General features: G+C 39.1%; 1 protein-coding gene across 7 annotated transcripts in view; it reads left to right on the top strand.

Moving 5' to 3' along the window:
• The window catches only part of LOC144206299 (ryanodine receptor 3-like), a 63739-nt gene that overhangs the window by 19777 nt on the left and 18093 nt on the right, over positions 1-25869 (top strand). For 6 of the 7 annotated variants that reach the window (XM_077731205.1, XM_077731202.1, XM_077731204.1 and 3 more), the window contains 49 exons: positions 647-782; positions 1507-1602; positions 1754-1872; positions 1988-2121; positions 2760-3001; positions 3152-3344; positions 4481-4697; positions 4798-4902; positions 6258-6361; positions 7050-7133; positions 7255-7414; positions 7576-7723; positions 7914-8116; positions 8313-8487; positions 8625-8833; positions 8909-9105; positions 9424-9490; positions 9570-9730; positions 9803-9968; positions 10454-10540; positions 11096-11322; positions 11764-12571; positions 12701-12901; positions 13555-13657; positions 14257-14388; positions 16611-16884; positions 16963-17077; positions 17414-17546; positions 17674-17777; positions 17991-18126; positions 18346-18532; positions 18646-18754; positions 18850-18970; positions 19693-19862; positions 20514-20734; positions 20876-20966; positions 21647-21787; positions 22418-22581; positions 22697-22775; positions 23342-23431; positions 23566-23715; positions 23808-23870; positions 23982-24057; positions 24322-24445; positions 24534-24649; positions 24725-24792; positions 24863-24984; positions 25136-25185; positions 25720-25780. In XM_077731205.1, coding sequence (XP_077587331.1) covers positions 647-782; positions 1507-1602; positions 1754-1872; positions 1988-2121; positions 2760-3001; positions 3152-3344; positions 4481-4697; positions 4798-4902; positions 6258-6361; positions 7050-7133; positions 7255-7414; positions 7576-7723; positions 7914-8116; positions 8313-8487; positions 8625-8833; positions 8909-9105; positions 9424-9490; positions 9570-9730; positions 9803-9968; positions 10454-10540; positions 11096-11322; positions 11764-12571; positions 12701-12901; positions 13555-13657; positions 14257-14388; positions 16611-16884; positions 16963-17077; positions 17414-17546; positions 17674-17777; positions 17991-18126; positions 18346-18532; positions 18646-18754; positions 18850-18970; positions 19693-19862; positions 20514-20734; positions 20876-20966; positions 21647-21787; positions 22418-22581; positions 22697-22775; positions 23342-23431; positions 23566-23715; positions 23808-23870; positions 23982-24057; positions 24322-24445; positions 24534-24649; positions 24725-24792; positions 24863-24984; positions 25136-25185; positions 25720-25780 — 7439 coding nt within the window. Of the gene's footprint in view, positions 1-646; positions 783-1506; positions 1603-1753; positions 1873-1987; positions 2122-2759; positions 3002-3151; positions 3345-4480; positions 4698-4797; positions 4903-6257; positions 6362-7049; positions 7134-7254; positions 7415-7575; positions 7724-7913; positions 8117-8312; positions 8488-8624; positions 8834-8908; positions 9106-9423; positions 9491-9569; positions 9731-9802; positions 9969-10453; positions 10541-11095; positions 11323-11763; positions 12572-12700; positions 12902-13554; positions 13658-14256; positions 14389-16610; positions 16885-16962; positions 17078-17413; positions 17547-17673; positions 17778-17990; positions 18127-18345; positions 18533-18645; positions 18755-18849; positions 18971-19692; positions 19863-20513; positions 20735-20875; positions 20967-21646; positions 21788-22417; positions 22582-22696; positions 22776-23341; positions 23432-23565; positions 23716-23807; positions 23871-23981; positions 24061-24321; positions 24446-24533; positions 24650-24724; positions 24793-24862; positions 24985-25135; positions 25186-25719; positions 25781-25869 lie in introns of all 7 variants that reach the window. The other variant, XM_077731200.1, reaches the window with a different exon arrangement.

Genomic DNA, 25869 nt, shown 5'->3' with positions numbered 1-25869 from the left:
TACATGGAGAATGACCAAAAGCAGTCTTGCTCAAGTGGGTGCACAGATAAAGGATGCGTGTTAATGTATTGTGTAGTGAGTTTCAGTAACATCTTGTGTGATTTGAGGCATTGTATTATGAGGCGTCAGCAAATACAGTGCAGCGTGAGGCTGGCATGAATGCATCGAGGCTTTGTGCTGTGCCTCCAGCACCCAAATTGCTTTCATCAATTACCAAATGTCAACTGCTTGCCGAGTAGTGGGTAGAAGATGGTAGAGGGGTGTTAGGTTGGATAACGTTTTGAATATTGTATCTGCTCCATAAGTATAACTACCTCTCTGGGGTGTCACTAGAAAGTGCCACATAGATCTAAAGTTCAGGATTAGAATATAAGAATTGACCCATCTATGTGGAAAGTGCAATATCTTCCCCTTCTTTTGTGGATTGTTAATGGTATGGCTTTTCTCCATTCATTTAAATACATTTGGGTTAGGGTAGCTGAGATCCCACATTTGCCATAAGTATGAATATGTATGTGAATGGTTATTATATACCCTTGAGATTTTCTCAACCCTCAGAGCAATATAGGATCTAATTCATTCTAAGCAAGCTGTACAAAAGAGATCTTTTTTTCTTAACTGCTTCTCGGATGGTTCCAATTTTTAGGGCATGTTGACACTCGTGTCCAACTGCATAGACCGTTTGAATGTCTACAACAGCGTTGTGCACTTTGGAGAGTGTGCCGGGCCAGCCGCCGGAGAAGCCTGGAAAGACATTCTCAACTTGCTTTATGAGCTATTGGGTAAGCTCTAACACAAATATCGTATGCAATTCTTTGCAGTGATTAATAGCTATTGTCCAGCTGCCCTGACTTGTTTTTTTAACCTTCGACTTACTGAGTTTGCACAATTCCCATTGATTTTAATGGTTATGAGCATTCTGGAGGAGCAGCTTGTACACTCCTAACTGTTTAGCTCAACTGTAATAGTTCATAAATTCAGTCACTTGACACAAATTACAAGCTTGTTTTCTCCTATATGACAAACGTCAATGTTTGTCATTTCTCTGATAAAAGAACAAACAAAGGAAATTATTCATCTGAAAACTGTTTTCAATTTGTCTTTTTATAGAAATTAATGCACAACCTCAACCCTGAATGTAAATGTCATTTCATCTCCACCCCTTACCCTCAGCATGTGTCCTTCATAGGCTTATTTGCACTCATTTCACTGACAAGTCATATTAATGTTTCAGCCGTATCGTGTCCTTCCTTCAGCCAGTCTGGCTCCTCTTCTTCTTTCTTCACACCTGCTACTGTAGACTGTTAAGTGGATTTAGAATGGCCCTCTCTTCCTTATTTATGCCTGTCTGCTGCTCTGCTAGTCCATACAAATCTGTGATTATTCAAGTTCTCTGCTTGTCTGGGTTATTGCACTTTTGGGTCTGATTGTTTGGTTGTCTGTGTCTACTTTTGCTTGTCCTCCATCACTCCTAATACAGATGCACTCTTTCCTTAACTCATGCAGCGGCATTAATCAGAGGAAACAGGAACAACTGCACTCAGTTTTCCAATAACTTGGACTGGCTTGTTAGCAAGCTGGAGAGACTAGAGTCTTCTTCTGGTGAGCACATTTTCATTGTAGATATTTGAATGCTGCACTATGAAACAATCTCAATCAAATATATTAAACTTTGCCTTGAGAAGTTATCTCTGTAAGCGTAGAGGGTGCCTGGAAAATGTAATATTTTGTCACCTTTGTTGTCAACCGGTAGGCATTCTGGAAGTTCTACACTGTATTCTAATTGAGAGCCCAGAGGCTCTTAACATGATCCAGAGAGGGCACATCAAGTCTATCATATCGTTGCTTTACAAACATGGACGCAACCATAAGGTGGGTAGCCCATGCATAAACTATCAGTGGACATATCATAAGAGTCACTGTGCTATTATTTATGATACTCATTCTCGCTCTTTCTCTCTGGCCCTTTTCTCCCCTTTGCCTTTAGATTCTCGATGTACTTTGCTCATTGTGTGTGTGTAATGGTGTCGCTGTGCGAACCAATCAAAACCTCATTTGTGATCACTTGCTGCCCAAGAGAGACCTGCTGTTACAAACCCAGCTGGTCAATGACGTCCAAAGGTTAGAAACCTTCTAGTTTTACATTTCAAAATTAAAGCAAAGTCCAGCAAGCAAGTGATGTGACTTTATAGTTACTTTTACAATTGGAATGGTACTTGGGAGATTCCCATCCAAGACCAAAAAACATATTAAATGCATAATTATCTTGGGAACTATCGATGTGCCAAACTGTTATGACCGAAGCCGTAAATTTGTGGAATCACCCTCTTTGAATAACTTGTTCTTTATCCCTTATACTACTTAAACACATTTCTGGATTTAGTGTGGGTGTCCTCACGTGCACATAAAAAAAAAAAATAAATAAATAAATAAAAGGACTGCATATTTTACTTTTACTTCATGAATATCAAAAGAGCCAGTCATAGCTTGTAAATGGGCCATGTGTGGCCCGTATACTTTTCCTAGATCTGATGAAGTGTATAAGATTGCATTTTGATGCCTCAATTTATGGCATATTTAATGTCTTACATCCCCTATGCTTGTGTGTGTAAAAGACTAAACTGCCGTGAGATATGTACAATGTACAAAACCAAATAAAGAATTAATGGAATTGCCTCTAAAAGGCGACGTTTAGCGCTGGAGAAAAATATATAATGGAATGACTTTGTGGAATATTTACATCTTTCTTCCATTGCCAGTATGAGACCAAACATCTTCCTTGGGGTGAGCGAAGGTTCAGCACAGTATAAGAAGTGGTACTACGAGCTCATGATTGACCAGGTGGACCACTTTGTGACCAGTGAACCCTCTCACCTGCGAGTGGGCTGGGCCAGCACCAAGGGCTACGCACCTTACCCTGGAGGGGGTGAGGGCTGGGGTGGAAATGGTGTGGGAGATGACCTCTATTCCTATGGATTTGATGGACTCCATCTCTGGTCAGGTGAGAGGATTACAGTATGTCTTTGTGTGTGGGTTTGTCTGACACACCTGTTGCATAGAAGAGTCGCATAGTATAGTCTAGTCATGTCCCATACTACCCTATCAAGTATGCCATCAGTTTCCCAGATGAGTGCATTCGATTGTTTCCTAGGTCGCATCCCCAGAGTGGTTGCATCTCTCAACCAGCACATCCTGACCTCAGAAGATGTGGTGAGCTGCTGCCTTGACCTTGGAGCACCCAGCATCTCTTTCCGCATCAATGGACAGCCCGTTCAGGGAATGTTTGAAAATTTCAACACAGACGGTCTCTTCTTTCCTGTCGTCAGCTTTTCTGCTGGTGTCAAGTGAGTTTTCATATTCCCCACAATTGTACATGAGGAAGACAAACTGAATGAGATGTGACAGACAGGCATACACTCCACTCACATGAAATGCTGCTTATTGAAATCCTTCTAATCGATCTCCACACAACAAATGTATTTTCACAAAACTTGAATTGGAGACCAATGAAATTGAATGTAGTTGTCTCTGTTGCTGTGGGGGCCACAAATAGTGTGATCGGCATGCACAAATGCAATTTCAAGCTCAAGCAGTTTTTCAAAAGGATGTAGAGCTTTTTACAATCCCAATTTAAGTGTCTGAAGCCTACAAATATTAGAGCTTTTCTTTGTTTTCGGCTTGGTTTAGCAGGAAGAATTACTCAAAGAAAACCACAGACCATCTTCATTTGTCCTTCGCAAACATTAAACACGCTTGATCAATTTTGTTAAATTAGATCACTACCAGTAATGTTTACTTTTGTCTTGCTTTTTGTAATCCAACACACATCTTTATCTCTTGCTCCTTAAAGAACTGTAATTTGATATGAGCATATTTGAAGTTAAATTAATACTTTATCTACATAATCCAACGAATACGTACCACAGTGGAGGCAAATCTGAAAATTAAAACCTAGAACGTTTGGTGATGAGGTTGGTTTTAATGTCCCACAATGTCCCATTAAAATTCAAATACAACATCATATGCACAGGATAATAAATTGTGATGGATCAAAGCAGAAAGATTAGCTGACCATAATTTTGTAACTGCCTGCATGATTTCCAGATGCACCATTTTATCTGAGATGAAATGGTTCCAAATGAGCTTGTTGCCCCACTGAACAGGGTTCAGAATTCTTCCATTGGTGAATGTGCACATTTTCATGCTTCAATAATTGAGGGCAGCAGCCATAAATGACTCATTTGCGTCATCACTTCTACGTCACCATACAACTCCAATCTTTATTTCGGGCTGTCTCGAGGGAGCTTCTTGAGATTGACGACTGAGATCTTCTTTGTAATACACTTGAGTTAAATGTGTCCCTCTTAAAGCTCACACTGACCCACTAAAGTGGTTGACGACACAGTAAGGAGAATTTCCTCTGCATCCAGCCTTGCATGACAACTTTTTCAAAGAAATGTCTTTTTTTTTATGTGTTCAGGGTAAGGTTCCTGTTGGGTGGTCGTCATGGTGACTTTAAATTCCTGCCACCATCAAGTTACGCCCCTTGTTATGAGGCCCTGCTGCCCAAAGAGAAGTTGAGGGTAGAGCCAGTTAAAGAGTACAAAAGGGATGTGGATGGTGTCCGAGACCTGCTTGGTACCACCCTCATCTTGTCTCAAGCCTCTTATATTCCAACACCAGTGGAAACCAGCCAGGTAATATAGTAAGAAGATTAATGTATTTTAATTGTGAGAAAAATTGATTTGAGAACATGTAGGATAGAAAAAAAATGGCCAACTCTGGTTGTATCCTCAGGTGGTTATGCCCCCTCATTTGGAGAAAGTCCGGGACACTTTAGCAGAGAACATTCATGAACTGTGGGGCATGAATAAAATTGAACTGGGCTGGTCCTATGGAAAGGTGAGAATATACTTTTTTTTTTTGCCATTTACTGGGACAGTGAAAACCCAATTAAGAAAAAACAATCCATGCATTTTACCATGTATTGGAAAATAAACATTTGAATTACGTATTTTCATGTTAAAGTGGTAAGAAACTTTAGTATTCAGTTGATCACAAAAGCCTGTACGTCATCTTGCTTTTTCTCTCATAATTTGCGGTTCACTTCAAAAAGAGGGTAAGTGGAAAGTCAAATTTCATTTTTCTTACTTAGTGCTTTTCATGTCATCTGAAGCTTTCTTCCAATTTTAGAACAATCATACTGTCTTTGTTTCAATGTACACTCAGTCACAAATGGCTGTTGTTTCACCTAAGGGCACAACAGGATTTTTGAGTTTGGCACAGTGATAAACCAAGACAATAACTTACTTAGCTTTTTGTTTATTTTCTAAAATCAGTGGCATATCTTTATCTTGTTTATTGGAGAACATCAGTGAGTATTTTAATGGATTGTCGAAGCACCATAGAACAATCTTAAAATGTAAATACATAAAGTGCTGTATTGATTCATTGCTGAGATTAGACATGTTTTTGCATCCCACTTGTTATTACTAATAACATGCTATACTATTCCTTGTGATGCTATATATTGAGCCTAAATTTAATGGTGGTTGAGTTCAGTTCGGAGTGTCGTGGCATATTGAAGTACACTAATGTCTGTGAAATAAATCTTTCTTGGTTTATTGCTCAATAAGTACAATATAAAAAGAGAAACAAAATGCTAAAAGCAAAAATATAAATCGTACCTGTTTTGCCCTAGTATGAAGAAATACAGACTTAAATAACCTGTGTTTAATATGTGTATATTTTAAAAGCATGAACATCCTCCCTCTATTATTACTACAATATTTTCTTTTATGACAACAGGTAAAAATTAGTATTTGCAAAGTCTTATAGTCATAGCCAGCTACCTCACTGATGTGATGAACTGCTGGTAAAGTGACATATTATTAATTTGATTTATTATTTTAAGAGCTGGTGGGTGTTCATTACGTACACACACAAACACAACTACATATCAGTGCATGCTTTCTTGGTAAACATCAACCATTGCCCTGCTGCATTGCCAATGGGATATTTTGGCATAAAGAGTAGCCTCATAAGATGCAATACATCTCTCGCTTGGTATTTTCAGCCATACAGTGAGAAGATGTGTTCCTTTGTTCTTCTTTCATAACATGTTCACATAAGCAGCCTGTGTTGTTGACACATTTCTCTTGACTTGTCAGCCCATAGCAACAAGACATAACGTCTTCTGTTTGAGTTGTGGATGGAGATTCAATTAACATCATTTACGTGTTGTTTTTGCCTTTTAGATCAGGGATGATAATAAACGGCACCATCCTTGTCTGGTGGATTTCTCCAAGCTGCCCGAGACTGAAAAGAACTACAACTTGCAGATGTCGACAGAAACCTTAAAGTATGTCAACAACTATGGTATACTAATGGCAAATCTTAGAGCTGTCATTAAGATAAATATTTCACTTCCAGTACATCTGTTTCTAGAGTACTTAAATATTTGGTCAAATAACTTGGACATAAAATAAATATACAGACTAAAACTGTGTTTAAGGTGAAGTGCAAAAAAAATCTGTTGAAATACATTTTTTTGCATTGTATAGGTCAATTCATTTTGTCAATATAGTTTTCTTTAATATACGATTCTGTTTTCCGTGTTAATTTAAGAGAGTTTGAGACTTTCCTATTTGCATTTGTTGCATTTCAAAATAAGTTTTGCTCTTTTATCATTCGCCATCACTCAACACTTTAATTGCCTTCTAAAAGTTCGACACAGAGATAGTAATTCAAGTACTTTACATACATCTTTTAAATGATGCACAGAATGCTAGAGTCTGCTGTAATTGATATTTGTGATGTGTTGTCAAAGCCACTACATTGTGGTAACGCTGCAGCTCGCTGGAAGTCAAGCTTTTTACATGCCCCCTGTCAAAAGGTGTGAGGACAATTTCACACTTAGTGCAGTCCTCTGGGTATTCCCTTGAATTTTCTCGTGGCATATATGCATAGTTGAATAAATTAGCTCACCTCAAGTGGTTACTGTGATGCTTATGATGAAACAAAATTTGTATTTTGTTTTACCTTCTTAGAACACTGCTAGCACTGGGATGTCGAGTAGTTCACGTCAGTTCAAATGCTGATGAATCACTTAAGAAGATTAAACTCCCAAAGAAGTAAGTCATTTTCCCACAGCTCTTTTAGTGCTCTATACTTTCACTTGGTTGTATTTATTTATTATTATTATTTTTTTTTAATGAATAGTAGTTTACAAATAATGACCTTTCTTTGTTGTAGCTTTATGATGTCTAGTGGTTACAAACCAGCCCCTCTGGACCTTTCTGACATGAAACTGACACCAGGTCAAGAGTTGCTTGTGGAAAAACTGGCAGAGAATGCACACAATGTGTGGGCTAAAGACCGCATCAAGCAGGGGTGGACTTATGGTATTCAGCAGGTAAGGCTTTATTTTATTCCTATTGTATATTAGAGTGGAGGAATAGCAATATATATATCCAATACTAATGATTACAAAAAATAATCAGGATTAACAAAATACAGTGGTCGCTCCACTTACAAAATGATTACAAATATGTACTTCTTTCTCTATTCCTAAAGGATTTGAAAAGTAAGCGTAATCCTCGCCTTGTCCCTTACGCCCTGTTGGATGAGCGCACCAAAAAATCCATCCGGGACAGCCTACGGGAAGCCATTCGTACTCTACTTGGTTATGGCTACAACGTGGAACCATCTGATCAAGAAGGAGGTGTGTTTCAAAACATGGGCTTCTTATAAGATGATAAAGGAACTGAGGAGCCCAACATCCATTTTCACATCCAATTGGTGTAATGGACAAAAGGCCCCCTCATTACTTTTGTCCATACAGTGGATATTACCTCAATAACTTATACTATACAGTAATTCATCTTTTCTCATTATGTCACATTCCTTTTCAGGACAAGTGATCGAACGTCCAAGCATCGACAAAATCCGATTTTTCAGAGTTGAACGGACATACGCAGTCAAGACTGGGAAGTGGTACTTTGAATTTGAGGTTGTCACTGGTGGAGACATGAGAGTTGGTTGGGCAAGACCTGGGTGTAAGCCAGATGTGGAGCTTGGCACGGACGAGTTGGCTTTTGTCTTTGATGGATACAGAGTATGTTTTCATTCCTATGTTTCGTAGACATTTCAAAAAATACTACTATATAAGTACCATCAGATTTTGTTCGATTCAGCAAATTATTTTTTGTGATGATATATTTTGTGAGATATTTTCACTGTACTGTTTATTATTATTTTTCTAATAATACTATTTTTTTGCATCATTTTGACTTGTCTTGAAATTTCCACAGGGTCACTGCCTAAACATGGGCGGCCGTTTGTTTGGGCGCTGCTGGCATAGTGGAGACGTGGTGGGCTGCATGATCAACATGGAAGACAAATCCATGATCTTCACTCTCAATGGAGAGATACTCATCACCACCAAAGGCTCTGAACTTTGCTTCACTGACTTTGAAATGGAAGACGGTGAGAAAGTTTTCATTCTTTGAATTGTGAATTTGTGGACACTGCTCTTGGTCAGTGATTGTAAAACTGAAACTGGGGTTACATAGCTCAGACATGACCTAAATTAACCTTTATTAAATGCTTTCCTTGCTCCACAGGGTTCATCCCTGTATGCAGTCTGGGCTTAGCTCAGGTGGGTCGGATGAATCTTGGCAAAGATGCCAACACCTTTAAGTATTACACCATGTGCGGCCTTCAAGAGGGATTTGAGCCCTTTGCTGTCAACATGAACAGAGAGCTAACCATGTGGTTCAGCAAGCGTCTGCCAACGTTTGTCAATGTGCCAAAAGACCACAGTCATATCACAGTATGAGCAAAAAACTAAAATACCTCTCAAAACAGTCGCAACCGTTGGAGAGACGAGACTATTGATATTTTTCAGGTGACAAGGATTGATGGGACTGTCGACAGCCCCCCGTGTCTGAAGGTTACGCACAAGACATTTGGCACACAAAACAGCAACACAGACATGGTGTTTTGTCGTCTCAGTATGCCTGTGGAGTTTCACTCCTTCAAAGGCAGTCCTGTTATTGACATGAATGGAGTTCATGATGACGATACACTTAAAGTTAAACAAAGGTAACCAGCCTTTCATTGTGATCCTTGAAAAAAAAGAAGCATTTAAGTATTAGTCTTCCAACATCTTCCTTAAAAGTGCCTGTGTATATAAACCAGTATATGTTGTATGGATCATGGTATTTAGGTGAAATTACAATTAAACTCACTGAAACTGTAAACAATCGACATTGGAAAAAAAAACGGCCTCAAAGATATTTTAATGCCTTTACATGAAATAACAGAGGGTTTAAAACACAACACCATACATCCATGTAAAACATAATCAACGAGAGCTTTTTTGTAAATGTGCTTGATAAACTTAAATGTGGTTGTTGACAGATTTCCACTGCGATCCGTGCGTCACAGTGATGAAAGTAGACGAGTGGACTACAGCAGCATCACAGTGGTAATAAAGCATTATTGATCAACATTCGAAGTAAATCCCTTTTTTATAACATTTACATTCTTTATCTTTTCCTTCACAGTACTACCACTGTGTGAGAGTTTTTGCTGGTCAAGACCCAGCATGCATTTGGGTCGGCTGGGTTACTCCCGACTACCATTATTACAGCAACAACTTTGCCCTCAGCAAGACCAGAACAGTGACTGTGACCTTGGGTGATGAGCGAGGTCGGGTCCACGAAAGGTGAGCGTGTGGAATGGAATTTGATCTTCCAATTTACCTTGTCAGATAAACCAATGACGTGTCTTCTGCTAGCGTCAAGAGGAGTAACTGCTACATGGTTTGGGGTGGCGACTTTACCAACGCTACTCATGGCTCAAGTCGTAGCAATGTTGACTTGGAAATTGGTTGTCTCAGTGACCTGGCCACCGGCCTGGTGACATTCACTGTTAATGGCAAGGAGGTATCCACATCCTACCAGGTAACCAATGTGTTTGATGTAGAAGATAGAATACCTACTGAATGGCTGAAATCTAACGTAGAATAATCTACAGTAGATGATGCAATACCATAAAAATAACACGATGATTCTGAGCACTTGTGCAATTGTTCAACCAGCCATCTTATAGAAGTTAAAATTGGCGACCTTGTCGGCGATTTACTTCCTGCCTTTGCATATTTTCCTAACATATTCATGACATTTGCATTGTTGAATTTCAAACAGTTGACATCTTTACTGTTCAGCTTTGAGAACACTTTTGAAGGGTTTAATCTTCTTATATTCAGTGGCGTCATTCAGCGCTGAGTCATCTCCAACCAGTTTGTTGAAGATGCATTACACATACACGCAAACACAAGTGGTGACAATTTATGATACCACATTAAGCTGCTTTGCACAAGTCGTCCATTGATACAGTAAGCAATTTTTGTGGAGCTACTTTGACGATATGTTTTTCCTCTTCCCAGATGGAGCCAAACTCCAAGCTTTTCCCTGCAGTATTTGTGCAACCCACCAGCCCCAACTTATTTCAGTTTGAACTCGCCAAAGTAAAGGTACACTTTTTGACAAATTGTGCATTTAATACAAATAAATGTTTGAATGGTTCTATTGATTTCTGTGACCAGCACACTGCAAACCACCGTATTCCGTATTAATGTTCTCTTGACCAATCGCCAAACAAACAAAAATTTTGTATGGAACAAAATAATATTTACGTAATATAACTGTTAAACCCGTAATGGAAAAAAAACGTTTTGTAAACTTTCGCAGTTGACAGCAATAATGCTTAATGGTAGATCCTGATTACTCTCACTTGCTTTTTACCATGCGCATAGACTGTAAACTGCTCAGTCTTAACTATATCAGACAGGCCCCCATTTAGCATTTATTATCTTTGCAAGATTTTACAGGCTGCAACAGCAAGATAGCACTTAAGCATTTGCATGTTGGGAAAAGGGTAGATTTACAGGCGTAGTCACTGAAACGACTACATCGAAACATTCATTCCGAAGGTTAAAATTGATTTTTATCTCAAAGTTTTTAATGCTGACGATCACTCCATGCAAAGAGAATCTCTAACTGGCTTAATATCACACCCCCTTGTCCAGAACACCATGCCACTGTCATCAGCCATTTTTAAAAGTGAACATAAGAATCCCGTGCCTCAGTGTCCACCTCGCCTTGATGTCCAGACCATCAATGCAGTGTTGTGGAGCCGTATGCCAAATACCTTCCTAAAAGTAGAAACAGCGAGGGTCAGTGAGAGACATGGATGGTCCGTCCAGTGTGTGGAACCTCTGCAGATGATGGCAGTTCACATACCCGAAGAAAACAGGTAAGCCTGGGGAGAACATACAAACTTCACACATTGAGAACCCACCTGGGATTGAACCTTGTGATTGTTAGCATGAATGGTTGTCTTTCTCATTGTGCCTTGCGATTGGCTGGTGACCAACCCAAGGTATCACCCGCCTACTGCCCAAAGTTGGCTGGGAATGGCTACAGCAAACTATTTTCATCTATTTTTATCCTTTGCTCTTATTTTGATGCTTTTAATGTTTACGGATTGTTCTTTAAAACATAAGATAATATTTACATCCTATGTCCAAAAATAATTAGTGCTGGTGCTTTTACCAAAAACTGTTTCAAGCAATTATTGAACATAAAAAAGACATTTTTAATCAAACAATGCAGCCAAACAAATAGTTTAATTATTTTTTTCCCCCCTAGAACTGTTAATGATTTTTTACATACCTGTTGTATCATCTATTTGAAGGTGTGTTGACATCATGGAATTGTCTGAGCAAGAAGACATGAGGGAGTTTCACTACCATACATTGAAGCTTTATTGTGCCCTCTGCGCTCTGGGAAACACCCGAGTGGCCCACGCCCTCTGCAGTCATCTGGACCAATCTCAGCTCTTATACACCATTGACAACCAATATCTGTCTGGCATGTTACGAGAGGGCTTTTACAATCTTCTCATCAGTATCCACCTGGAGACCGCAAAAGGTGCTCGACTTATGATGAAAGACGAGTTTATCATCCCGGTCACATCGGAGACACGTTCAATCCGTCTTTTCTCCAACGCTTCGAAGAAACACTCACCACCGGGGGTGGGCCTGAGTACGTCGCTTAAACCCCGCCTCAACTTTTCACCTCCCTGTTTCATCAACACCAAACGGGAGCATCATCTGTACAGTCCTCAGATTCCACTGGATGCATTAAAAGAAAAATCTATTTCAATGTTGACCGAGGCGGTCCAAGGTGGTGGCCACTATATTCGTGATCCGGTAGGAGGAGGTGTAGAGTACCAGTTTGTGCCCATCTTGAAGCTCATCAGCACATTGCTGACCATGGGCGGGCTTTGCAGTGAGGACGTTCACAAGATCTTACTCCTCATTGACCCAAATGTATTTAGGGTGACACATGAGGAAATATCCATCCATACCACTGACAAAGAAGGACTCATGGGTCCTGAGGAGAAGGCAGTGGAAGCAGGAGAAGAAGAGGGATGCAAAGAGGCCAAACAAGCAATGAAAGGACTTCTAGAAAAAAGGCTGCCCGAACCTGTAAAACGTCAGGTGATGTCATGCCGTTTAAAGCTAATTGTTCATGTAAACTATGAGAATGATTTTTTTTGAAACTAGAATGTAATATAGTAGTATAATGCAACATTTCCAAAGCATTGACGACCTTTGTCTACTTCACAGATGTGTGAGCTGTTGCACTACTTTTGCGACTGTGAGCTCAAACACCGCATCGAAGCTATTGTGTCCTTTTCTGACAACTTTGTCTCCAAGCTGCAGTACAACCAAAAGTTCAGATACAACGAGCTAATGCTCGCCCTTAATATGTCTGCCGCTGTAACGGCCAAGAAGACCAAGGAGTTCCGCTCACCTCCACAGGAACAGGTGTGCTCACTAAAATCTGCATTGTTCTAATGAACTATACTGTTAGCTTAGATCTGCTGCAGCATCCCCACAACCCTCATGAGAATCAACAGTACGGAAGATGAATGAATTAAAAATTCATTGCAAAGCACAAGTGCACACATTCATTTTCATATCACTAGCCACAGACCGTCTGCACCCTATTTGGCTTTCCACTTGCATAAAAACTGAGCGACATTTTGCATAACTCATGTCATTTTCCACATGCATGCTTTCCAAGATTTTTGCAATGGTACACTTTAAAAAAAAAAAAAAAAAAGCTCACACACATCCTCATGGATATAATTGCTCTTGCTCCAAATTAAGTCCTTTCCATCAATTTGAATCCGCACGATTTTTAAGACAAACACAGCTTTAATTATACAGTAAGAAAACAAACACACACACACAGGTACAGCTCACATGCACTCAACCAAGAAGACACAGGCACACATCCACAGCCCCCTTGAGGGTCACAGCTGGATACAGACTATTATGCTGTAATGACTTGTCATGGTCTCCTTCATTCACTGAAAGCTTAATTAAACACTTGAATTTCTTGCTATTATTATAATAATTATTATTCATCATGTTACACAACCTGAGAATGAAAGTAAAATGTCTTTTTTTTTCAGATAAACATGCTCTTGACCTTCAGCACTGGCGATGACTGTCCTTGTCCATCAGATATCCAGGGAGAGCTTTTCGAATTTCACAATCAGCTGCAGTTACACTGTGGTGAGCTCTCGACTATAAAATATGATTCCCTAGGAAATGATGTGAATGCAAACTGTGTCCAAAGTACACTGAGCGCAAAGAGTGAAGAAATAGACCCAATTACACGAAAAACTCTACCATTCACTGTGTTTTTTTTAACCAGTCTGGACCGTGAGTTTTTTTTATTTTTTATCTGCAGTCTTGGTCTCAGCACAGGTCTAGTTCAGTGGCCCAATAATTTGCAATATTACTTCAAAGAAAGGGTAATTGAAATGTGCAGTTCAACCAATCTTATGGCAATTTACTTTAATAATCCAAACACACCTACCATGTCATAATTCTTAAAGGGAGTGAGGCAATACATTTAAGAATTACCCATGCGAAACTGATGCTCCTGGGCACCCCTTTACACAGATTGATGATGAGGAAAAATAGATAGATCTCTAAGAGCGAGAGTGACCGAGAGAGTGACCGAGAGAGAGAGAGACCGAGAGAGAGAGTGAGAGAGACGGAGAGAGAAAGAGAGAGGTAGAGAGAGGAAGAGCAAGAGAGAGAGAGAGATATTACTGCAATAGTTTTATCTAAAATTATGTTTGTCTTGTTTCTCTCTGCAATTTTAGGAATCCCAATGGAGGAATACGACGACGAGCAAGATACGTCAATTAAAGGCCGACTTTTAACTCTTGTGAATAAAATCAAAGGACAAGCTCATAAAACCGAGCAACCGTTGGAGAAGGAACAAGCTGCGCCATGTGGGTATATATTATTTATAGGAGTTTTTAAGTGTATACAGTATATTAGTTCCTGGTTATCTGTAGGACTGGCCCTCATTGCCAATTAACTGCTGGCATGGTGCAGTACATCAGCAAACATAAAACAGTTTGGCCCTTGGCTTTTCCAGTAAATCCATGGCTGTACCAATCCATACATTTTTTTTGGACAATATTTAATTCATCAACTCACCAATTAATGGCAACACAATAATATACTCCACCAACTTGGAGAAAACAAAGTGGATTGCCAAAACTATGTACTGAAAATGTCCAATGCATTTTTTGAACATTTTTAAATACAATAATGTACAGATTCATAACAAGACTTTGCAATTTACCAAAATTACTTTTGATCAGTCAAATCTTGATATTAAGTATTTAAAGAAAGGATAAATTTTTCATCCAAAAAAAGTAAATAAAAACTTCAAATATAATAATACTTGAAAAAAGCATTAGCTTTATGTGTGGAAAACTCTCCTGAAGTAGCTCCTGTGAGAGACTGTGGCTTCCTTTTTCAATTTGTTTTCAATTTCATTATGCTAATGGCTGCTTCCAAGTGAAGAGCATCATTCAACCGTTCTTGGGGATAAAAAAAAACAAAGCACTTGTGATAAAATCAAATCCTTCACCTGATTAAAGCAATACACATGCTGCGATCCTGTTCCACCAAATATGCTGTTGCAGCACCTTCACAGCACACTCAGTTTCTGGGCAAATGCAGAACAAATAGAGTTTCATTTTTTTGCATTTAACTTGTTAATATCATGATAGAAATATACAATTATATATCATTATTTTTGAACATGTAAATAACTTTCAATTCAAAGCTACTGTACTGCACGTTTAAAGCAATTAAATCTGTTGCAGAACCTTAATATCAAGCAGAACAAATATGGATCTCCATATTAGACATCTGGAAACACTTAATATAATTTGCAAGAAAACACACATTTATTATCTGGAATTGTATTCCTGCATCATGATTGAGGTACTATCGAGGTAATTAAAGTCAAGGCAGGGTTTTCGCGGACCAGTGGATATTTTTTTGTAAAACAGTGTAAAAAGGTCTATTACATAAGGGCTGATTGAATAAACTACTGGTTCATATTGGCAGCTGCAATTTCGAAATGTCTACTTCAGCAGCATCTGGTGCCTTGAGAGTGTGAGCGAAGGGCAGCAGAATAACTGAGGGAGAATTGAATTGCTGTAGGCAATGCTGTGTTCTTGAATCCCATTATCTCTGTGCAAAGTTCACCATTCGATTCAAAAAGTGCGTTTGTAAGCTTCTTTTGATGCTCAGTTAGGACGAATAAAGTTATCCAATCCAATACACATTTCTGATTGACTTTAGGTCATTAAAAACTCTTTCAGGGCTGGGGAAAAGCCTCTCAAAATACTGTCATGTAATTGCAGCTCACTTTAGAAAATCAATATTTCTTAACATGCATGTTTGCTGATGCATCTTAGGTATTATTCATCTGAAAAGATGTAAGATACCCCATCTTTCATAAATTGCTGTTTTAACATGAGACTGCACTTTTTCTGTTCTACAAAATCCATTTCAACACAGAGGCACAATATTGCACTGTATGCAACTTGCTCATTGTAAATGTTGTTTTCAATCGCTATAGAATAGAGTAGACAGCATTGCTGACATGGTGAAATTGTCTTTTTTTTTTTTTTATAGCCGACATAGGGAGGAGATTCCGCACTCATTTTAGCCCATCTGATGTCAAATGAAGGATTAAGAACAAACTAAAAATATTTTCTTTTACAATTATTTGTATCTAGGTTAACTGTGATACTCTGGTGTTCCACATGCCAAGATTTTTAAATCCCTGGAAACATTGGTAGACAGCAGTCAAACAAAAATATTGATCTATTTAAGCCCAGATTAGAAATTTTAATTCCTTGCGGTGCCATATTGACTTTTGATTATGTCAGTTTTTGGTGGTTTGATTGTATAATAACTACATTGTAGTGAGTTTCATTTTCCAGTGTTGTTTAGGGGAAAATTTCACCACATCAGGCATAGGCTCACTTTTGTGAAGCAGTGTCCGTTATTTTTGTTTTGGGTCTTTTATTGTCAAGACGTTAAGTTAATAGCAAGCAATACTTCACATGTAAAAGTATTATTGATGGCATGCCACTGGTAGCTTCCCCTGTATAATGCATACACAGTTTGCCTACTTTTCTTGCAGCCAACTTGAAGGAATTGATCTCACAGACCATGGTCAGTTGGGCTCAGGAATGTCACATCCAAGATCCGGAGCTGGTGCGAAAAATGTTCAGCTTGCTGAGGAGGCAGTACGACAGCATCGGTGAGCTGCTCAGAGCCATGAGGAAGACTTATACCATCAGTGCCGCTTCAGTCCAGGATACCATCAAGCTCTTGGCTTCTCTGGGCCAAATTAGATCGCTGCTATCTGTTCGGATGGGGAAAGAAGAGGAGAAGCTCATGATTGATGGACTAGGGTGGGTAAAATTTGGCCCTGCTTGATCAGCATATCTTTCTTTAATTCACACTTAATATGATATTTTTTCTCTCTCCAGTGACATCATGAACAATAAGGTTTTCTATCAGCATCCTAACCTCATGAGAATTCTAGGCATGCATGAAACTGTCATGGAGGTCATGGTCAACGTACTCGGAGGGGACAAATCACAGGTTTGGAAACTTGTTTGCCTATTGGAGGTCCAAACATTTGACTGCATGAGCACTTAAGTAGTACAGTCTCAGATACTGATTTTATACATCACCTATACATACACTACGGCAATAGGATAGGTAGTTAGCAGGGATATAATGCATTCATTATTGTTAATCTATTGTACTATGATGTACAACTGCCATTGTCTCTCACTCATATGAAGTTGTTAAATCATGTAAACAAAACAAGTCATGCTTTGCACAACATTCTGGCATACAACTGGTGGATATGTATTTGCACAAAATACACATGCATACACTCTTCAATGTTTTTTTTTATGTTTCAACCTGTAGGAAATAGCTTTCCCCAAGATGGTGGCTAGTTGCTGTCGCTTCCTGTGCTACTTTTGCCGTATTAGTCGTCAGAACCAGAAAGCAATGTTTGACCACCTAAGTTACCTGTTGGAAAATAGCAGTGTGGGCTTAGGTAGGTGACATTTTAAAAGTTTCAATTTGATAACTTAACTTAAATGACATTTTATGTTACAATTTTATTTTTTATTTTATGCTTTATTTGCATCCCTCCACATTCAGTATATGGTCTGTTGTTACAGCATCACCAGCTATGAGGGGTTCCACTCCTCTTGATGTGGCTGCTTCCTCACTTATGGATAACAATGGTTTAGCTCTTGCACTGGAGGAACCTGATCTGGACAAGGTAAAAAAAAAAAAGTCTTTGAAAATTAATTAAATTGCGAGATCTAAGGAAATTTCACCTCAAAGTTTAAATGCATGACATAAGTGCTACATTTACAATAGTTGCCTTATGAGCAATAGGCGACCATATTGATATGGCATTTAGTAGATAGACATGAGTTTCATGTGTAGACTGTATATGTTATTGAAATATATTTTCTTTCGACATACACAGGTGGTGACCTATCTAGCTGGTTGTGGTCTCCAGAGTTGCCCGATGCTTCTTGCTAAAGGTTATCCAGATATTGGCTGGAACCCCATTGAGGGAGAACGTTACCTCACTTTCTTGCGCTTTGCCGTCTTTGTCAATGGTATGAACGTTGTTTAAATTACTCCCTGCCTTTTTGATTAATATTCTATTTTACATGACTCAGTAAGTCAAATTTTTGAAAAGGCTTTATTCAGTCCCTATTGGGAGACTGCCTTCTGGTAAAATTTAAATTGAGCATGATTGTTTGGAAAGACAGCAAAGTTTGTATTGGATTTGATTAATGTAACATTGTATACATACGTACTACTTGCATTTGTAGGTGAGAGTGTGGAGGAGAATTCAAGTGTCGTTGTCAAGCTTCTCATTCGTCGTCCTGAATGTTTTGGACCTGCCTTGAGAGGCGAGGGAGGAAATGGACTTTTGGCGGCCATGAAGGAAGCAATCAAAATCTCAGAGACGCCGGCTTTGGATCTGCCAGGTTCTGTGCAGGGAGTCAGCTGTGACGGGTAAGCCCTTTATCATCAAGAAAAGCTTAATGAGTCAAAACAGATGTTTCCCTGCCAGAATATTAGTTGATTTTGATTAAAAAAAAATTGTTTTTATCACTGCTAACCTACAGTTCCACTGATGATGACGATGAAGAGGAAGTGGTTCACATGGGCAATGCCATCATGTCCTTCTACTCAGCACTGATTGACCTGTTGGGACGTTGTGCACCAGAGATGCATGTATGTGTGCTACAAGTCCTATTTATTTGCCCATTTCTTTTTTTTTTCCTTAAGATGATTTTTTTGCATTCAAATAATCCCTATCGTTTTTTCAGCTCATTAACAAAGGGAAGGGCGAAGCTCTTCGTATCCGTGCCATTTTACGATCCCTAGTGCCTACTGAGGACCTGGTGGGAATCATCAGCATACCACTCAAAACACCTATCGTTAATAAAGGTATGGTGGACACTTCACAGCTAATCACTCACCGATATTGCAATCTACAGGATATTTTACAATTTACTGCAGGAAGCTAAATATAGGACCATGTTTAGGTCCAAAACTGCTTTCATACACATACATATCACATGTTCACTGGTTGTCAAATGTCAAGTGTACCACTCTAATGACAAAGTAAATGATATTAACTGTTTTAATTATATTTGCGTATTATAACAAAGTACTCGTATGACAATTGTTACAAAAGCTTCAACATTTAGAGCAGTGTGGATTGATGCAGTGATTGATTTCATTTTACCGCTCATGCCTTTTTAATCAGCCAAGCGCTTTTTTGTGCACTCCCACAGCCCTGAGTAAGCCAGATCACTTGTACTCTGAGCTGTCTTGCCCTATTGATTGATCTGCATACGCACGGCAAGACGTGCCTCTTATGCAGCCGTGGGCTCTGTCAGCAGACTAGCAGAGGAGACATAAATGCCTCTTGCTGAATAAACAAATGGGCATTTATCACCCAAAAATGACTTTTTCAATCAATCATCATATGTTAGTTAACTTTGAAAAGTCTTCCCTTTGTTTAATTTTCACTTCTTTTAACTTCTTATAATGCTTTGTTGTTGCATTTCTTTTGTTCTCGCAAAGTACGTGTAAACACAGGTTTTAGAAATTTGAAGTCCAAAATGACACATACTTTATGATTTTTTTTGCTTTGTGCCTTTCAGACGGTGCAGTGACGGAACCTGATATGTCAGCATGTTTTTGTCCGGACCACAAGGCCCCCATGGTGTTGTTTCTAGACCGAGTGTATGGTATTGAGGACCAGTGCTTTTTGCTTCACCTTCTTGAAGTTGGCTTCCTCCCTGACCTGGGAACAGCAAATTCCCTAGATACAGTAGGTAGACTCATTAACAATCATTGTGTGAACCTAAGAAGTCTATTCACTCTCAGATTTTTTTTTTTGGAATCTCAATCGTTTAATGCATTATTCAACAAAAGTTATTGATGGGGTTGTTTGTCTCGCTGTGCTAATTGGCAGCCAACTAATTCAGGATCTACCCCTCCAACTGCTAGTGAATGAATAATGACCCATTGAGGGTGATGTATTCTAATTGCACTCTTAAAATTTAACCATCTCAGCCAAAAGCAATGTATTGTATTTTTATCACACCAGTCAATTGTCATAATGACATCTTGACATCTTTTGTCAGTTCAGTGTTTTACATCAACTTTAAATCAACGTCCCTCCTTGGTGGTGTACGTTTTTTATTTTTTTATTTTAGTTTTCTGCAGACCTGGCAGCTGACGTGACAACAAAAAGGACCGTTACTGAACTCATTAAGCTATTATCTCTAACTGGTTTTGCCATTAACACAATGCTTTTCATATCAATAGATTCTCAATGCTAATTACTAGATTTCAGTTGATCCATTCCTGTCACAGTAATATTGGCCTGCCACTTTTAGCACAGCATGCTATTTCCTTATTTGCTATATTTCATCGATTCACAAGCTCACTAAATGTAATTTCCCCTGACTTTACGCAGGAGGGTCTGTGCACCACCGAGACAGCGTTGGCCATGAACCGTTACATCGGGTCAGCCATGCTCCCCCTCCTCACACGCTGCGCACCCCTCTTTGCCGGCACAGAACATCATGCCACGCTCATCGATTCCACCTTGCACACAATCTACCGCCTCTCCAAGGGCCGCTCCCTCACCAAGGCACAGAGAGACGCCATAGAGGAGTGCCTGCTGGCTGTCTGCAAGTGAGGAAAGCACACGAAGCACATTCATCTGCGTCAACAGGGATTGAGATTAACTATAAATCGGATCTGGCTTGTCAGTGAATGGTGGTTAAACGCAGGTCCAGGAGGGCACTCTTATCTCATTCTCGCCTTTTTCTGCAGGCACCTTCGCCCCGCTATGCTGCAGCAGCTTCTGCACCGCCTCGTTTTTGATGTACCTCTGCTGAGTGAATACTGCAAGATGCCTCTCAGGGTGGCCAACATATTCTTTACTTTTTTAAATGTGTTTATTTTTTAAATGTGCCACCTGAGGGTGTAGAGGTTCACTCGCCTGACTTCGGCGCGGGCAAGCACGGGCTCGATTCCCGCTGCTATCTGTATGATTGGTTGTCTATTTCTCTGTGTGCCCTTTGGCTGACTGGCGACCAGTATAGGCGGTAGCCTGCTTTTTTTCAAAGTCGGCTGGGATAGGCTCCAGCAACCCTTACAAGGATGCGATATATGGAAGAGGAATCACTGAATTTATTTTATGAAATCCCAGCACACTCAATCTTTATGCCAAAACCTACATCCCTCAGATTCATGCCTCATTGTCCGACATTTTCCTCTCTTTGATCATTGTGGTCTGCAACAGTCTTATAGTGTGTTGTACAAAAAAGATCACTACATTCAAGTTCAGTACTGCATGGAAAAGTATAAAGGTGGGCAGCAAAGAGAGTAAAAATGTGTGGGAAATAGATAAGACTATGACATCACAGCCGCTTATCCACTTGCGTCATGGTGCAAGTAAAAAAAAAAAAGGAATAAAACGTGACTGGCTTGTTAAATCTGCAAGACATTTACATAGGCACTCTCAGAATCCGGGCATGGGTTTTAGATGCATTTAAGTCTCGCTATGAACTGACATTTTACCCATGTTTGTTTGTCTTTCAGCTGCTAACCAACCACTATGAGCAGAACTGGAAATATTACTGCCTTCCATCAGGCTGGGGAAGCTATGGAACAGCTTCTGAGGATGAACTCCAACTTACCAAGAAGATCTTCTGGGGAGTGTTTGATTCTTTGTCTCAAAGGGTGAGGCTTTGCGACCTTTAAGGGGTGTACACTTGCGTCAATAAAGCAACAACAAAACTCTAAAAAGGCTTATACAATTGTCCCTTGCGACATCATTCTTGTGATGAACACACAAATTAGCTCGTTCTGATTCAACAGCAAACATTTATGCCCGAAAATACCATACACACTACATAGCTTGACTGCCTAAGAGAAAGGCAAAACGCTGCCATGCCTTGCAGTAAGACACAGATACATTTAAAAAAGACATTTGTGCTTTGTGAAATGTCTTCAGGAAGGCATTTTCAATTATTTAGAGTTTGATTGTTCACTTAATGAACAAACGTTTTCAGAAGACATCTTGGCATTCATACATTACGATAATGCCAAAATCTGGACTCAGCACATTTGTCTAAATGCATGCTCATGAAAAGAGTCTGTGTAGAAGGCTGGCCTAAAAACATCAATATTAAAATGGATGATATTGATCCAAAGCCCTAAGCGTGCTTGTACTTCTGCACTTCAGATAATTCATCGTTAACATCTCTTCCACAGGCTTTCTCTTTGTCTAACCATTATTTCATGGCCCTCCCAACTTCAATGACAATACTTTCTCAATTAGGCCAATTATTTTTTGTATCTTTTGTACAGAAATATGATCCAGAGTTGTTCAAGATGGCAATGCCTTGCCTCAGTGCCATAGCGGGAGCTTTGCCGCCAGACTATGTGGATGCTTTCATTGGTAGAACAGTGGACAAGCCAGTTTCTGTAAATTCTCAAGGCAACCTCGAACCCAAACCGATCACAACTGCCATGTAAGCCGCATTGAAGCTATACATTTTAATTTTAGTTGACTAATTGTGTTATGAAAAGGAATGCAACCATAATCCCCAGTTAGTTATTAAAATTGCATTTTCTTTATTTTCACAGCATTTCCCTCCCGGAGAAACTGGAGCATTTTGTTAACAAGTATGCAGAACATTCTCATGAGAAATGGTCGGCAGAGATGGTATGGCTAAAGCAACAATTCTCAAACTATAATCATGCTTATTGAAGCCACAATATATATACTTGTTTTTCCCCTTGGAACTGTAAAATCATTTTCACAAAATTAATATGACAAAAATAATAAACCAGAAAATATAATGGTCTCCTTTAGTACATAAAATTCCCTTTACCATTTTGGAAACACGGTTTTGTTAAGTTTCCATTTTTTTCCATTACAGTGATCCTTAACCCTACCTACTGTTGGTTTGTTTGTTTTTCTCCATGGTAAATTAAAAAAAATATATTATTATTTAACATATGTATGTTCACTACTCTTAATTAAAACAACAGTAAAATAGCCCTTATTCTTATAAATTATAAGATGTTTGTGGTTGTAGAAAATGTAAATTGTGAGTAACCTGACAATAAATAACAAACAATGAACCGCTAAACACTCAAAAATTCAATGTTGCATCTTTTGAAATAGAAATTTACAGTCAAAATTCCAAATTAACATTCTGTGGAGCATAATAGTGAACAATTGAAAGGGTGCCTTTTCTTCCAAAATACACTATGGGTGTTTTTCAGGTGCTGCTTGGGTGGAAATATGGAGATTGTATTGACGAAAAGGCTAGAATTCATCCACAGCTCAGGGCATACAAAGCTTTGACAGAGAAGGTAAGGGGCACCAACTGTGCAAAAAAAAAAAAAAAAACATGATTGTTTGTAAAAGACATCATCCATAAAAACATGCGTGTACTTTTGCCATGTTAATTCAGGCTTCTTTCATTTTGTTACTTCCTTATGTTAAGGAGAAAGACATTTACAGATGGCCAATAAGGGAGTCATTGAAAAGCATGCTGTCAATGGGCTGGAACATTGACCGTGGGGCCAGAGATGGAGAGAACACATCTCAACAGGGAGAGAATGAAAAAGCACGAAAGATCTCTCAGGTTTCACAGGTATGGAGTCCAAGTATATATAAATAAACATCATGAAGTAATTGAACAAGTTCACAAATGTAATCTAACCAATTTTCTTTGACCAATTATAGGCAAATGGTTTTAATCCTAGCCCAATGGACACAAGCAATGTGGTCATACCCAGAGAGCTGCAAGTGAGTGACTAAATATTAGCTGTGTTACAAAGAACAGAAAGGAAAGAATGGTTGATTTACAAGATGAAAAATGTACTGTGACACCTTTCTTTCTGCTTTCTCTTTGTACAGGGGATGGTGGAAGTGGTGGCTGAAAATTACCATACTATCTGGGCAAAAAGAAAAAAGGGTGACTTTGGAAATAGAGGTGATTTAGAAGTGATGTACTCAATTCTGGTTCCTGTTTTCAGATAGATTACATTCAGAAACTCTCACTGACAGATTTTTTATTTATTTTTTTGGCCTGACTAAGTCTAAGATAGCTCTTTTATTTGACATAGACAAAAGAAAATCCCCAAATTAAATGCCACATACTATAACTAGTGACACATGGTGGAGAGCTTGAACACCTAATACTGTGACTCCAACACACTTTTGTTAGGGAATGCCTGATCAAAGTCTGCATTTTTAGGTGGCGGTATGCACCCTTTGCTGTTACCCTATGAGACACTGACAGCCAAGGAGAAGGCACGAGATCGGGAAAAAGCTCAAGATCTCTTTCGCTTCCTGCAAATCAGTGGCTACAACATCACAAGGTGGACACCAATCCATCTAATACAGGTTCTTTTAGGAGTTGTTGACCAGTATATTGACATGATGAGTGTGCCTTGTACGGCTTTGCAGAGGTCTGAAGGCCTTGGAGCAGGATTCTTCTTCCATGGAGAAAAGGTTTGCATACAGTTTTCTGAGGAAGCTGCTTAAATATGTCGACTCCGCCCAGGAGTTTATCGCTCACCTCGGTAGGTTAATGCAACAGATGAGAGTAGTAAAAAATTAACGTTTGAGTTCTAATGTGAATATATTTATTCAACCAGAGGTGATGGCTGCCAGTGGGAAAACAGACAGGTCTCCTCATGAGCAAGAGATCAAGTTTTTTGCCAAAGTGAGACTGGGATGCTGTATTTGCAGTCTTTTTGTAAGTCTATCATATATTTAATGTGTTGCCTCTCCAGGTTCTTCTTCCGCTCATTGACCAATACTTCAAGAATCATTCTCTCTACTTCCTGTCGTCACCCAATCAAAACCTGAGCAGCAGTGGCTATGCCTCCAACAAGGAGAAAGAAATGGTTACCAGGTCACCACATAGCCTTGCATGCACACAACAGTAATGTGCACTGCATGACAATAACAGCATGACAACAGACTATATTTACAGTCTTTCCTCCAGCTATATACCCACTGTAACACTCTCAATTCCTTCCCTTTTCTAACTTTGACACATCCAGTTTGTTTTGTAAACTGGCAGCTCTTGTCAGACATAGGATCTCCCTCTTTGGTAAGCTGCTTTTCTGTGTATACTGTATGTCTCCAATGATATGTTTGTGTGTGTGTGCGCATGTCTAAGCATGTGTCTTGTAAAATCTGCATTTTTTTTTTAACTGAAATGAAAGCATCTGACCTTTGTTAGATTATTTAAAAAATGAAATATTTTATAAATTATAATTCAATTATAAATTATGATGACGTTTATTCCTTTCCTGCTTTGCCCATTTGAACTTTGTGTCATCTTTCCTGCTATTGGATGCATCTACTGACTGACATACATATAAACCAGTAAAGTTTTAGGAGAGGAACCAATGTCAGAGCCTTTTTTTTTGCACTGTTACTTCATTTCACATTTCGGCCTCACCCATTTATGCACAAATGCTGATATATGAGTGGAGGGTGCTACTGCCATGCAAGGCTTTGCCATGAAAAGTCAGAGCAATTCAGGGTTTAGCCGTGTCTTGCCTAAGGACATTGTCTATAAACTTTGCATAAGTACATTTAAACTTGTTTATTCTGACAACTTCTGCTTCTTATTTCCTAGGAAGTGACTCAACCACAATGGTTAGCTGTTTGCACATCCTGGCACACACACTGGATACTAGGTGGGTATACGGAGATATGACAGCATATAAAATGAATCTTTAAGTAATCGGATTCCAGTCTAAAACAAAAACATTTTGTTAAGACATTG

Source organism: Stigmatopora nigra, chromosome 13 (genome assembly GCF_051989575.1).
Source record: "Stigmatopora nigra isolate UIUO_SnigA chromosome 13, RoL_Snig_1.1, whole genome shotgun sequence".
NCBI lineage: Eukaryota > Metazoa > Chordata > Actinopteri > Syngnathiformes > Syngnathidae > Stigmatopora > Stigmatopora nigra.
The sequence above is the reverse complement of the archived record's forward strand: the minus strand, read 5'-3'. Positions and strand labels throughout refer to the sequence as shown.